General features: G+C 42.4%; 1 protein-coding gene across 1 annotated transcript in view; it reads left to right on the top strand.

Annotated features, from left to right (window-relative positions):
- The first annotated feature begins 415 nt into the window (after window positions 1–415).
- LOC117073527 (zinc finger protein 91-like) overlaps window positions 416–15,571 on the top strand; it is a 51,120-nt gene continuing 35,964 nt past the window's right edge. The window contains 2 exon segments of the mRNA XM_033194551.1: window positions 416–804; window positions 13,163–13,515. Coding sequence (XP_033050442.1) covers window positions 13,465–13,515 — 51 coding nt within the window. The 5' untranslated portion in view covers window positions 416–804; window positions 13,163–13,464.

Raw genomic sequence — 15,571 nt, 5'->3', positions numbered from 1 at the left:
CTACTGGGCGTCCAGAATGTGGCTGGTCTGAACTGCGATGTGCTAGAAAGGTAAAATACAGAGTTAGATTAAAGATTTAGTTCCAAAAATATATATACTTTCATAATAATTACATATTGCTCAGATATTAATAGAATAGTTTTGATATAGTGGGTTAATTAAATGGTTAGAATGAATTCCACCTGTTTCTTCTTCCTTCTTAAAGTTTGACTGCTAGAAAATTCAGAATACACATGTGGCTCACGTTTTATTTCAGAGGATTGCCTCCTTTTTAAACTCTCAATTGGCCTGCTCAAAGGACCAGAATTCAGAAAGGACATAAAATCTGGAATTTTAAAATAATTGTTACGTTATTTTCATGTGTGAATAGCCACATAATACATTATTCATAAATGCATATGACTTTATACGCAGGTTAAATGCAAATGCCTTCTGGGGTGGACCTGGCTCAACTCAGGGAGGAAGCCCTGCCTGAAAAGGCTGCAGCTTAGGTTTCACTTTATCTTCTTCCAGCCCAGCATCTGAGCATATCTTCTGTCACTCCTGAGGGAGCGGAGCAGCAAACGTTATCCAATCAGGATCGCTGGGCTGGGAACCGTCCAATCAGGCACGCAACTGGAGTGGACAGGACGGCTTCCGGGATTTGGCGGGGCCTTTGTCTCTGGCCGCAGCCGGAGGTCCTGGTCTTCTCTTCACTGCTCAGTGTCCTCTGCTCCTAGAGGCCCAGCCTCAGTGTCCCTGTGACCTGCAGATATTGGGAGATCCACAGCTAAGACGCCGGGACTCCCTGGAAACCTAGAGATGGTGAGAGTGCTGGATCCGACATCCCGAGAGAGGGGGAGGGGCCGGTTGGAACCGGTGGGAAGTGGCTGTGGCTGGACTCGGGCCAACAAAATCCTCGGCCCCAGAGTTCTTGGCGCAGCTCGGCCCTCAGTCTCCCGCGGCCCGGAGTTCTGTTTGGCGCAGCTCGGTCTTTAGTCCCCTTCAGCCGTAAGATGGCGGCTGGGCTGACAGCCGGGGCCTTGGGCGTTCTGTTTTCTCCCTGCGCAGTGACTGTGCCCTGGCCTGGAGCCCTCTCTGGGCAGCTCAGCACCCGCAGCGCCGCGTCTCTACCCGATTGTGCAGGGATGCTGGGAGCGTCATCAGGGGAGAATCCTGACTCGGGATGCGGGATTCATGTCTGTGGGGTTCCTAGTCCATCTTTTTTCTCTTAAAAATCTGTGGAAGTCACTGCAAAAATATTGAAGAATTTAATCAAAGAGTAATTCAAGAATTCAAGAATTGTAGAACACCCAGCTGTGGTTTGTAGTTTGTTTTCCATGGGAGGGACTTTAAGAAAATACTTCTATAAGGTGCATGATAAAGGAAAGCAAATTCAATAATTGGTTAGGGAGAGTTATGTAGTTTCTTAGTTTTAGATCAAGGTGGAAATTTTCTGGTCACGTAATCAGAGCTTAATTGGCAGTTTATGATTGATTAAGCCTAAATTTTGTTTTCCCCAATGTAGTAATTTACAAAAAAATGCATTTGAGTTAGACTTTTTTAAAAGTGAAAACCCTGGGACTAGAGCCACCTCAGTCTAATTGTCTGCCATTTAATTATTTTCACACTCCACAGGGGACAAATTATCCTCTGCAACTTTCACATGTGTCTCAAGCAGGGTTTCAAGACTACTCCCTATTCCCCATTCTTTTAGTCTAACTGACTTGCAGTGAAATGCTAAATTTCGTTTCTTCTGACATCCCCAAATGCCAACTTCCCCTCCCTAATTCACATTATCAACTATTTGTCCTTTAGTGTACATTTTAGATACTGTATTTTAATTAATCATTGTTGACAAATTATTGGGTGACACTTTAAAAAAATTGTTTGCTGTTTGAAAATATTTCCAATGAGAAGAAAACAAAAAATAATCCCCTGACACTGTATTGTAAAAAAAAGTCTGTGCCTATTTTCCTTTTATCTTCCCTAGGCACAGAGATCTTATCAGAATGTTTTTGGGTCAGGGTTTCCCTTTGGAAACTTTATGGGGTGATGTGTCCTCAGCCACCTTTCAGTTTTCTCCTGGTCCTGGGTTTCAGTACTGTGAATAAATCAAGATATCCACTGTGGCTGTGTATGCTAGAATGTCTGGTAAATTTCAGCTCCTGGCCTGGAATGGAACTCTGGGTATCTGGGAATGGGAGACATAGGACAATCTGAGGTTGGAGTGTAGCCTCTCAAGGGAGCAGGTCGATGCCCTGGGGCTGAGAGGAATCTCCTGGTGTACTCTCCCTTTGGAAAGCTAACTCTTTGAGGCATTAAGATTGTGTTCGCTCAACCCAGCTTCCATTTCTCAGAGGCACATTTCTGGTCAGCCAATCAGATGCTGGTATTGAGAGGAAAACACAGAATAATTTCTGCCCCCTGCATTCTCTAAGATTTGTGAAAGAAAAAATGGTATCCCAGAAGACAAAAAAAAAAAAAAAATCAAACTTGACTCCAGTGAGATGGTACAAGAACTTGCAAAGTGAAATGCACAAAGGTGGTCATTGAGCACTTAAGTGAGTAGGATGGGGTGGGAGAATCTCTCTAGTGATTGGGTGGCCTGACTTGACACATGAGTGAGACACATCTGTTTTTTAATCAGCACCGCCACTCCCTGGGTTTGTTACCTTGAAAAGATTTGTTCACTTATTTTGATTTCAGTTTATAACTGTAACTTGCATTTTATTAGTAGGATTTAAAAGGTAAGAAAATATTTACAAAGAGCATAAAAGAGGTGAGTTTCAGAAAAAAATAATATCTAATCATATATTCCATTTATTAAGAATTCTAATTTACCTTTTTCTTTCCCAGACTTAGTTTAGGAATTTTCTCAGGTATGTTTTTTATGCCTGTGTGATGTCCAACAGTATTCCAAGGGTTAGTTTTTAGAGTGCTCCCAGGGAAACAAAAAGGAAAAAACCTCTCTTCCATTTTGGCTGTAGAAAATGAATACATTTTTACAAGAAAATGTGGTAGATAATTGATGAATTACATAGATTTATGAAAACAGCAGTTCCTCTTTTTGCAGGGTACATTTGTTACAGTGAATACCTCTGTTCTATATCCTGTCATCTTGCTTTGTAAGGATAATGCTACATTTTTATTTTATTTTATTTTTGAGATAGAGTCTTGCTCTGTCGCCCAGGCTGAAGGGCAGTGGTGCGATCTCGGCTCACTGCAACTTCTGCCTTCCGGGCTCAAGCAATTCTCCTACCTCAGCCTCCCAAGTAGCTGGGATTACAGGCATGTGCCACCATGCCCGGGTAATTTTTGTAGTTTTATTAGACACAGGGTTTCACCATATTGGGCAGGCTGGCCTTGAACTCCTGACGTCAAGTGATCTGCCCGTGTTGGTCTCCCAAAGTGTTGGGATTACAGGCATGAGCCACTGCACCCAGCCGGTTAATGCTAAATTTTATAAGATGAAAGTTGGTACCTCCTAGAAGTGTTCCCATATGACCAATTGATTACTACATAATTTTTAATGAAAATCATAAAATAATACATTTATTATCTGAAAGGAATAAATACTTTTGCATTTCTTATTGAGGTATGAAATGTAAGCACCTTAAAATTTCCTTCCCTTGGCCGGGCGTGGTGGCTGACGCCTGTAATCCCAGCACTTTGGGAGGCCGAGACGGGTGGATCATGAGGTCAGGAGATCGAGACCATCCTGGCTAACATGGTGAAACCCGATCTCTACTAAAAATACAAAAAAAAAATTAGCCGGGCGTGGTGGCGGGCACCTATGGTCCCAGCTACACGGGAGGCTGAGGCAGGAGAATGGCGTGAACCTGGGAGGCGGAGCTTGCAATGAGCTGAGATCCGGCCACTGCACTCCAGCCTGGGTGACACAGCGAGACTCCATCTCAAAAAAAAAAAAAAAAAATTCCTTCCCTTGGCTGGGTGCAGTGGCTCATGCCTGTAATCCCAGCACTTTGAGAAACTGAGGTGGGCAGATCACCTGAGGTCAGGAGTTCAAGACCAGACTGGCCAACATGGTGAAGCCCCGTCTCTACTGAAAAATTAGTCAGTCACGGGTGACGGGCACCTGTAGTCTTAACTACTTGGTAGGCTGAGGCAGGAGAATCGCTTGAACCTGGGAGGCAGAGGTTGCAGTGAGCCAAGAGTGTACCACTGCACTCCAGGCTGGGCAACAGAGCAAGACTCTGTCTCAAAATAATAATAATAATAAATTCCTTCACATATATAAATACTGTGCATAATTTTGCTGAATTTTTAAAGCTGTTTCAAAACCCAAGTGAATAACTTTGACATGGAAATTAAAGCCTGTGCCCAGTGATTCCAAGCTAAGGCTAATATTGAGCCTGCAAAGGGAAGGGAGGTTGTTAAAAGCCCAGTTAGTTCTTTCTTGGAAGCCTCCCCTGCTCATCCCAGCCATGGAAGAAGCCTTTATTCTGAGAGAAGCTACAGAGCCCTGGACATCGGGGGACCCACAGGCAGATGCAGTTAACATTAAGATGGAAGGGGAATGGGAGAGTCTTACTAAAGATGAAGTTGTTATCGTTTTGAGGCAGTATTTTACTTTTTGTAAAAACAGAATGAGGTTTCTCTAAAAAAATTTGAATTTTAAAGGAGTATTGCAACAGAAGGAAGAACCAACTATAAGATCTTTAAGAATTGCATAGTTTATGCAGACGAAGACTTTTTTCTTAGGGAGGAGCAAAGAAGTTTAGAAAGAAGATCACAGGGGAATGGCAAATGAAAGGTGAAAAAATCATATACTGGATTAGAAAATGTTTTATCCTGAAGTCATCAAGTTTTTAGGAGGGACAAAAAATGGGGTTGTATGTTGGCTCAGACTGAGGGTAGCTCAAAGTTCAGGAGCCTGTGGAAAGGAGATAAACTTAAGTGAAGTTTGATTAAGAAGAATTTTATTTTGACCGCTAAAGAAAAATTCAGCTAATTTTTTAATATGAAAAAGAAGAAAATATGCAGAGTGAGTGTTTGGTTATTAAATAGTTAAGAAAAAGAGCACCATCGAAGTCATAATGGGAAGGGTGTTTCTTTTCATGAACTGTTCCTGGAGAACACAAAGGATGGGGAATTTTATTAATCACAGCTGTTTACCAGGATTATCTATGTGCTTCATCTTTCTCCACCTCTTTTCTTTGTCCTGTACATTTGTTCCATTTAAATTTTCCTGGGTTGTATCTTGTATAATAAACTGGTCAACATAACTACAGTGTTTGCTGAGTTCTGTGAGTAGCTCTATCAAATTATTGAACTGGAGGGAGTTTATGGGAGTTCTAAATTTTCAAACAGTAGTTTTAGAAGCACAGATTGGCCCATATGGTGTTTGGCATCTGCAGTGAGGACAGTGTTGTGGGACTGAGCCCTGAATCAGGGTCTGCTGACTCGGGTTGGAATTCAAATGTTAAACAATGTGTTAGTTTCGGAGAATTGCTTGATATTAAGCAAACTTTACAGATTTGGTGCCAGAAGAAAGATACCAAAGAGGCCAGGCCTGGAGTGGAACTCTGGGTGTCTGGGAATGGGATGCTCTACTTTCCTGTACACAGACTGTCACACTGCCCATTGTCCTGTGATTCCAGGTCACCTTCTATGGTGAGAGAGGACTGAAAACTTAGAGGAAAGGAGCTCTGATTATAGACCCACTTTTCTTGCAGCTGCCATCCCAGAATTTCCACCCACTCACAAACATATGCACTAGACATTGATGTGTCCACCCCCCTCTCAGGACTAGGCACTGCCCTCAGGTATTTCACTACAGCATTTTTTTATTCTAGTGTTTTTTGCCAAAAACCCACAAAAGTGTCTACAAGTCTGGCATATTGCTATTCCCAGACACTGAACTGCAGAGCAAACTGCTCTCTCTACCAACCAAGGGTTCTGGACCACCTGTTCATAATCTCATCTGCTTGCATGGACACAAATAAATCAGAGGACAGCCCCATCTGGGCCACTGTCTGTAGCACAAACCAGTCCTCCCACCTACATTGCATTCTCCCACACCCATGGATTTTTTTCCTTTTAACTTTTATTTCTGTTTTGGGGTACACATGCAGGTTTGTTATATAGGCAAAATTGTGTCACGGGGGTTTGGTGTGCAGATTATTTTATCGTTGAAATACTAAGCATAGCACCAAACAAGTATTTTTTTTGACTCTTTTTGTTCTTTCACCTTCCACCCTCAACTAGGCCTCTGTTGTGCTCCTCTTTTTGTCCATATGTTCTTATTATTTAGCTCTTATACATGAGAAAATATATTTGTCTTTCTGTTTCTGCATTAGTTTTCTAAGGCTAATGGTCTCCAGCTGTATCCATGTTGCTGCAAAGGACATGCTCTTGTTCTTTTTTATCGCCACATGGTATTCCATGATGTTTATGTATCATATTTTGTTTGTATTAAATATTTTGTTGTATTTTATTTTTATTATAATTATTTTTGGAGACAGGATCTCATCCTGTCACACAGGCTGAAGTGCAGTGGTGTGATCTTGGTTCTCTGCAGCCTCAGTCTCCATGGCTCAAGCAGTCCTCCTACCTCAGCCCCCAAGTGTGTACCAACAGGTGTGTACCATTATGCCCGGCTAATTTTTCTTTTTGTATTTTTTGTAAAGACGTGGTTCTTTCACATTGCTCAGTCTGGTTTTGAACTTTTGAGTTCCGGAAATCCACATGCCTCAGCGTATGAAAGTGCTGTGGTTACAGGTATGAGTCACCGTGCCCTGCCATACCATATTTTCTTTATCCAGTCTACCATTAATAGGTATTTAGGTTGATTCCATGTCTTTGCTATGTGAATAGTGTTGTAGTGAACATGCATGTGCACGTGTCTCTATGACAGAATAATTTATATTTCTTTGGGTATAAACCCAATTATGAGGTGTCTGGGTCAAATGATAATTCTGTTTCTAGTTCTGTGAGGAGTCACCACACTGCTTTTCACACTGGTTGAACTAATTTACGCTCCCACAGGCAGTGTATAAGCATTCCCTTTTCTTTTCAACCTTGCCAGCATCTGTTATTAACAACAGCCATTCTGACTGGTGTGAGATGGTATCTCATTGTAGTTTTTCTCTGCATTTCTCTAATGATTAGTGATGAGTATTTATTTATTTATTTGAGACGGAGTCTCACTTTGTCACCCAGGCTGGAGTGCAGTGGCATGATCTCGGCTCACTACAACCTCTCCTGCCTGAGTTTAAGCGATTCTCCTGCCTCAGCCTCCCGAGTAGCTGGGATTACAGGTGCCTGCCACCGTGCCTGGCTAATTTTTGTATTTTTAGGAGAGATGGGGTTTCACCATCTTGGTCAGGCTGGTCTCAAATTCCTGACCTCGTGACCTACCCGCCTTGGCCTTCCAAAGTGCTGGGATTACAGGCATGAGCCACCATGCCCGACCGAGCATTTTTTAAATTTGCTTTTTAGCCACATGTATGTCTTCTTTTGAAAAGTGTCTGTTCATATTTTTTTGCCTACTTTTTAATAGGGTTGTGTTTTTCTTATAAATTTGTTTAAATTTCTTATGGATGCTGGATATTAGACCTTTGTCAGAAGCATAGTTTGCAAATATTTTATTTTATTCTATAGGTTGTCTGTTGATAGTTTCCACTGCTGTGAAATAGCTAGTTTAATTAGCTATAATAGGTTATAGTTTATAACCTATTTGTCAATTTTAGCTTTTGTTGCAATTGCTTTTGGCATCTTCATCATGAAATCTCTGTCAGTTTGTATGTTAGAATGGTATTTCCTAGGTTATCTTCCAGGGTATTTTATAATTTTAAGTTTTACATTTAAATCTGTAACTCATCTTGAGTTGATTTTTATACATGGTGTAGGAAGGGTATCCACTTTCAATGTTCTATATAGTGTTAGCTAGTTATTCTAGCATCATTTATTAAATACGGAATTCTTCCCGCATTCCTCTTGTCAGCTTTGTCAAAAGACCAAATGGCTGTAGGTGTATGGCATTATTTCTGGGCTCTATTCTGTTGCCCTGGTCTATTGGTCTGGTTTTTTTTGTTGTTGTTTGTCTTTTTTTTTTTTTTTTAACCAGTACCATGCTTCTTTGGTTACTGTAGCCCTGAAGTATAGTTTGAATTCAAGTAATGCAATGCCTCCAGCTTTGTTCTTTTTGCTTAGAATTGCCTTGGCTATTCGAGCTCTTTGTTGTTCCATATGAATTTTAAAATCTTTTTTTTTTTTTTTAAAGTTCTGCTAAGAATGTTTTTGGTAGTTTGGTGGGAGTGATATTAGATCTGTACATTTCTTTGGGCAGTATGGCCATTTTAGTAATTTTGATCTTTTCTATCCATGAGCATAAAATGACTTTCCATTTATTTGTGTCATATCTAACTTCTTTAAGCAGTGTTTTTTAAATTGTTGTTGTAGAGATCTTTCACCTCCCTGGTTAGCTGTATTCCTAAATATTTTATTCTTTTGTAGCAATTGTGAATGAGATTGTGTTTTTTATTTGGTTTTCGGCTTGGATGTTGTTGATGTAGAGGGATGCTACTTATTTTTGTGCATTTATTTTGTATTCTGAAATTTTGTTTCAGTTACTTTTCAGTTTATGGAGCTTTTCTGTGGGGACTATAGGCTTTTCTTGATATGTTGTCTGCAAACAGGGATAGTTTGACTTGTTTACTTCCTATTTGGATGCCTTTTATTTTTGTCTCTTGCCTCATTGCTCTAGTGAGGACTACCAGTTCTATGTTGAATAGGAGTGGTGAGAGCAAGCATCCTTGTCTTGTGCCAGTTTTCATGGAGAAATGCTTCTAGCTTTGTTCATCCCGTATGTTGGTTGTGGGTTCCTCACAGATAACTCATTATTTTGTAGTATGTACCTTCAATGCCTACTTTGTTGAGGGCCTTTAATTATTTCAATGCGAAGGATGTTAAATTTTATTGAAAGCTTCTTCTGCATCTATTGAGATAATCTTGTGGTTTTTGTCTGTATTTCTGTTTATGTGATGAATCACATTTATTGATTTGTGTATGTTGAAACAACCTCATATGCCAGGGATAAAGTCTACTTGATCATAGTGGATTAGCTTTTATGATTAGCTGGATTCAATTTCCTGGTATTTTGCTGATGATTTTTGCATAAATGGTCATCAAGGATATTGACCTGAAATTTTCTTTTTTGGTTATGTCTCTGTCAGGTTTGGTATCATATGATACTGTTCTTATATAGTGGGATGGGAAGAGTGCCTTCTCAATTTTTTGGAATAGTTTTAGGAGAAATGGTACCAGCTCTTCTTTGTACATCTGGTAAAATTCAGCTGTAAATCTCTCTGGTCCCGGGCTTTTTTCGGTTGCTTGGCTATTTATTAGTAATTCAGTTTTGGAGCTTGTTATTGGTCTATTCAGGGATTCAATTTCTATGTTTGCTCAGTCTTGGGAGGATGTATTTGTTCAGGAATTGATCCATTTCTTTTAGATTTTCTAGTTTGTGTGCATAGAGGTGTTCATAGCAGACTTCAACAGTTATTTGTATTTTTGTGGGGTCAGTGGTAATGCCTCTTTTGTCATTTCTAATTGTGTTTATTTAGATCTTGTCTTCTTCATGAATCTAACTAGTGGTTTATTTAACTTATTAATTTTTTCAAAGATTTAACTCCTAGGTTTCTTGATCTCTTGTATAGTTTTTCATGTCTAAATTTCCTTTGGTACAGATGTGATTTTGGTTATTTCTTGCCCTCTGCTAGTTTAGAAGTTGATTTCCTCTTGCTCTTCTCATTCTTTTATTTATAATATCAGTTTGTTAAATTGAGATCTTTTTAACTTTTTAATGTGAACATTTGGTGCTGTAAATTTCCCTCTTAACACTGGGTCAGCTATGTTGCAGTACTTTGTTCTCATTTGTTCCTAAGAACTTCTTGATTTCTCCCTTAATTTTATTATTTACCCAAAAGTCATTCAGGTGCAGGTGTTTGTTTGTTTTTTGAGACAGAGTCTCACTCTGTCACCCAGGCTGGAGTGCAGTGGCATGATCTCGACTCACTGCAACCTCTGCCTCCCAGGCTCAAATGATTCTGTGCCTCAACCTCCCACCACCATGCCTGGATAATTTTTGTATTTTTAATAGTGGTGGAGTTTCACCATGTTGGTCAGGCTGGTCTCAAACTCCTGACCTCAAGTGGTCTGCCTGCCTCTGCCTCCCAAAGTGCTGGATTACAGGCATGAGCCACCGTGCCCGGCCCAGGTTTTTTAATTTGTATGTAATTGTATGGTTTCAAGTGGTTTTCTTTGTGTTCCATTGTATTTTCATCAGGCTGTGATCTGAGTGTGTGGTTGGTATAATTTTGGGATGTTTGGATTTGCTGAGAATTGTTTTATTCTGATTAAAAATTGGTCAGTTTTAGAGTATGTGCCATGTGGTGATGAGAAAAATGTATATTATGTTATTTGTAGATGAAGAATTCTGTAGATGTCTATTAGGACTATTTGGTCAAGTGTTGCATTTAGGTCCTGATATCTTTGTTAATTTTCTGCCTCAATGATTTATGAGTGTCTGTGGGATGTTGTAGTCTCCCACTATTATTGTGTCAGAATCTAAGTCTTTCTATACATCTCTAAGAAATTGCTTTATTCATGTGCACCTGTGAAAGCAAATTAAATCTTGGGACTCCAAACTCAGTAAGCCAAACAGAAAAGTTAATCTGAGAACTGGGTCACACAAACCTGCCTTTCCCTTTTGGTTCCTAAATAAGATGGCTACAAGATGAAAAGCTGCATACCTCCCCCCATATGTGTCCACAATAAAATTCCTAGTGAGCTGCAGATCTTTACCCCAAGGTGTTTCTGTTAAAATTTTATCATAGATATGTAAATTGATAGTTTATAGGTTCAGTCACTTTCCTTTCCATCAGACTCAAATGCCTATCTGTTCCTCTGCCCCATTTTGTCTATGTTATCTTATGTAAAAATTCAGGTTCCCTGCATTTTTCTTCTGCCCTATTTGTCTATGTCATCTGATGTTTAAAAAAAAAATGCAGATTCACTGAGCCAGACAAAGGCATGAATGACGGTATTTTTCTATCCTCTTCTTACATGAAAATTGTGTACTTATCAATATCCCACCCTTTTCCCTTTAAACTTGAAGTCCTCGAAATCATCTTGGAAGAAAGACATAGACTTGTCTCCAGGGCACACATCCTTAACTTTGGCAAAAAAACCTCCTAAAATGATTGAGATTTCTCTTGTCATTTTTCTTGATTAACAAACCCATAGATTTTTTTTTTTTGAAATGGAGTTTCACTCTTGTTGCCTAGGCTGGAGTGCAGTGGCATGATTTTGGCTCACTGCAACCTCTGCCTCCCAGATTCAAGCCATTCACCTGCCTCAGCCTCCCAAGTAGCTGGGATTACAGGCATGCATCACCATGCCTGGCAAATTTTTGTGTTTTTAGTAGAGACAGGGTTTTGCCATGTTGGTCAGTCTGGTCTCGAACTTGTGACCTTAGGTGATCCACCCACCTTGGCCTCCCAAAGTACTGGGTTTACAGGCATGAGCCACTGCACCTCACCGGATTTTTTTTTTGTAACACCTTTCTCTCTTCTGGTTTTTTTTTTTTTTTTTTTCTGTTAATATTCTTTCAGTTGCATACAGTGTGCAAAATTAAGATGTCCAAGAGTTCAGCTGGGCACAGTGGCTCATGTCTGTAATCCCAAGCACTTTGGGAGGCCGAGGCAGGCGGATCATGAGGTCAGGAGATCGAGACCATCCTGGCTAACACGGTGAAACCCCATCTCTACTAAAAATACAAAAAATTAGCTGGGTGTGGTGGCAGGCACCTGTAGTCCCAGCTGCTTGGGAGGCTGAGACAGGAGAATGGTGTGAACCCGGGAGGAGGAGCTTGCAGTGAGCCGAGATCGCGCCACTGCGCTCCAGCCTGGTCGACAGAGCAAGACTCCCTCTCAAAAAAAAAAAGAATCTAAAACCCCTGTGTCTTTCACCTGATCTGGAACCTAAACAAACATCTCATTTTCTTCTGTAATATGACGTGGCCCCAATATAAATTAGACAGTGGCTCTCAGTGGCTGGAAAAATGGCACTTTCAATTTCACTATTTTGCAGGACTTAGACAACTTTTGTCACAAAATGGGCAAATGGTTTGAGGTTTTATACATCCAGGCATGTTTTACACTTCCGTCCCTCCCCAGTCCTTGTTCCCAATGCGATTCATCTCAAATTCTCCTTCTGTCCCTCCTGTCTGCTCCCCTACCACCCTCTGGCGACAGCGAGTCCTCCCTGTCCACAAACCCTTCCGATACTTCTCCTCCCTGCCCATCCAACTCCGGTCCCAACCCTTCTCCAGACCTCAGTCCCCCTTCTACCCGTACTGCGCCTCCCTGTATCCCTTCTGTCCCCACTCCGCGTCATACCCGATCTGGCTTACAATTTGGTCCCACTTCTAATCCCCCTCCTCCCACCCCTCTCTTTCCCTTTTGAGAGGTGGCTGGAGCTGAAGGAATAGTCTGAGTTCATGTTTCTTTCTCCCTGTCTGACCTGTCTCAGGTCAGCCAGTGTTTAGGTTCTTTTCCATCAGACTCCACTAAATATATCCAGGAATTTCAATATTTAACTCAGTCTTATAACCTCACCTGGAGTGACTTAAATGTCATCCTTACTTCTACACTCACTCCCGAAGGGAGCAAGTTTGGGCCCTAGCTCAGTCCTATGCAGATGAGCACTGGCGCCTTGAGCTAGGTCTCCAGGAAGGTGCCAGGGGGGTCCCCCGTGAGGAGCCCCAGTGGAACTATCAAACAGGATCTCCTGGTATGGCCAGGCAAGATTATATGATCACTTGCTTAGTAGAGGGACTCCAAAAAGCTGCATATAAGGCAGTCATTATGATAAGTTAAAAGAAACCACTCAGGGCAAGGATGAAAATCCAGCACAGTGTATGGCCTGTCTGGCTGCCACTCTCAGACGGTATACAACTTTAGACCCTGAAGGGCCAGAAGGCCAACTTACTCTTAATGTGCATTTTATTACCCAGTCAGCTCCCGATGTTAGAAAAAAACTTCAAAAATTAGATTCTGGCCCTCAAATCCCACAACAGGATTTAATTAACCTTGCCTTTAAGGTGTTCAGTAACAGGGAAGAGGCTATCTGGTGGCAGTGTATTTCTGAATTACAGATGCTTGCCTCCGCTGTTAGATGAACCCCAGCCACACCAATGGCCCGTAGGGATTTCAAGGTGTCCAGATCGCGGCGCCCAGCATCCTCTCCAGGGCCATGCTTCAAGTGCCATAAAAATGGCCACTGGGACAAGGAATACCTGCAGCCTGGGACACCTCCTAAGCCATGCCCTGTTTGTGCTGGCCCTCACTGGAAGTCAGACTGTCCAACTCAAGCTGCCATCCCTAGAGCTCCTGGAGCTCAACCCCACAGCCCCCTGGCTGACTCCTTCCCTGATGTCATCGGCTTGGTGGCTGAGGAATGACGCTGCCCGAACACCTCAGAGGCCCCCTGGACCATCATGGACCTCAGGTAACTCTTAAGGTGGAGGATAAGTCCATCCCCTTTTTGATTGATATGGGGGCCACCCACTCCACCCTTCCCTCCTTTCAAGGACCTGTCTCCTTAGCCTCCATGACTGTTGATGTGGGAATTGACGGCAAAGCCTCCAGACCTCTCCAGATTCCACTGGTGTGGTGTCAACTAGGTCAGCACTCCTTTTTGCACTCCTTCCTAGTCATCCCCACTTGTCCAGTCCCTCTGCTCGGCCGAGATATCCTAACAAGATTGTCTGCCTCCCTCACTATTCCTGGGCTACAGCCACACCTCCTTGCCACCCTTCTCCCCAACCCCTCACCAACCCCACAAGCTCCTCTAACATCTCCCTTCCTCAGCCCCAGGGTCTGGGATATCACCTCTCCCTCCCTTGCTACAGATCACTCCCGCCTCGTCATCCCTTTGAAGCCAAACCATTCTCACCCTGCCCAATGCCAGTACCCTATCCCTATGCCACCCCTAAAAGGCCTAAAGCCTTTTTACCTGCTTTTTACAACATGGCATCTTAGTACCCGTTAACTTTGCCATCCTTCCCTTTCAAAAACCAGACAAGTCCTACAGATTAGTTCAAGACCTTCGTCTCATCAGTCAGGTTGTGTCCCGACCAGCGGGATCATTAACACAGACCTTGGAGGAGGGGGTGGGAATTTAGAGAGACAAGAGACACAAGAAATGGAGACAAGACAGTATTCTGATCAAGTCTCATTTAATGGCGGCGGTGCAATGCCTTATATAGGCTGGCAGGGAAGAGGAAGGGCTCAGAGCAGGAGGGGAGGGGAATAATGAGAGACGTCACCAGACGCATGCTCGGTAGACTTAGTCTTTCCCGGGCGCGGGAGGTTATCTACGCGCGGGCGGGAAAAGTTCGCGCGCGCGGGTAAAGTTGATGATGAAGAACCAGGAAGTGCGCCATCTTGTCTCCACAATGCAGAGCTTAAGCAACAGAGGCCGCGGCAATTTCCGAGCCTCACGGCTCCGGACAGGTCCCCCTTTTTTATATTATTAAACGACTAGAAGATATTCCCTCGGGAACTGCGCCTGTCTTAGGTTGGAGTGACACATCTCTTCACTGGTACCCGTCATGGGATTAGGCAGTAGCTATGACGGCCCTCCTGTCTTAGGTTAGTGAGAGATGACACTCTCTTACCCGTCATTGGCTGTCCAGTTCAGCGCACAAGGAAGGTGGTTTATAGCAAGTGTAAGTATGGACCACCGTGATCTTCTTGTTCAAGGCGATGATAATGGACCTGTATGGGTTTGGCTTGGATGGCCTCGATTTGTTGCTTAATGAATGTCATGAGCTTATTGAAGATTATAGGTCCCAAAGAGAGTAAGAGCAATAGGCAAAGCAGGGGGCCCAATAACGGTATGATATAAGGGAGGAGTCCATGGAACCCAGTCCAAAACGGATTATCAGTCATTTCTTTTCGTCGTTTTTCTAGGTCTTCTTGTAGACGCTTGATTTTATCTCTGACGATCCCGGACTTGTTGGCGTAAAAACAGCACTTCTCCTGTAAAGCCAAGCAGATGCCTCCCTGTTTCTAGTATAAATCTAGCCCCTTCTATTTTGGAGCACTACTTCTGCCAGAGAATCTACCTGATCTTGTAAATCTTGTATAGTACTTGAGATGGCCTGCATATCTGAGATCAATTGGCGAGACAATTTGGTGTATTGAGTAACAGAGACCCCTAGGCTTGAAACCCCAGTTGTTACGGCAGTAGTGATGCCTAATCCTACAAGTAAGGGGATAAATTGTATTGCCCTTTTGGCTCTTCCCAAAAAGTGATCTATAGCTGGAATAGGTACAGGTTCATCTCCAGGGATAATGTCTATATCTGGCAGAAGAGTGGCTAGGATACAAAGTCCTGTCCAGTTGTGGGCAAATATGTATATGCTCTATTGTTTCCGCATATAAAAACTGAACTGTTTGGGGCGCACAGCGAATGAGAAACATTAGTGATAATAGGGCAATTAGTAAACTCAGCTATGCCTACGTCAATGTCGTAGGAATTGTTGAGAGGCGGAGAGTAG

Source organism: Trachypithecus francoisi, unplaced genomic scaffold, assembly GCF_009764315.1.
Source record: "Trachypithecus francoisi isolate TF-2019V2 unplaced genomic scaffold, Tfra_2.0 Lachesis_group4, whole genome shotgun sequence".
In the NCBI taxonomy this organism is placed as follows: Eukaryota; Metazoa; Chordata; class Mammalia; order Primates; family Cercopithecidae; genus Trachypithecus; species Trachypithecus francoisi.
Note: the sequence above shows the minus strand (reverse complement) of the source record. Positions and strands in the feature narration are given on the sequence as shown.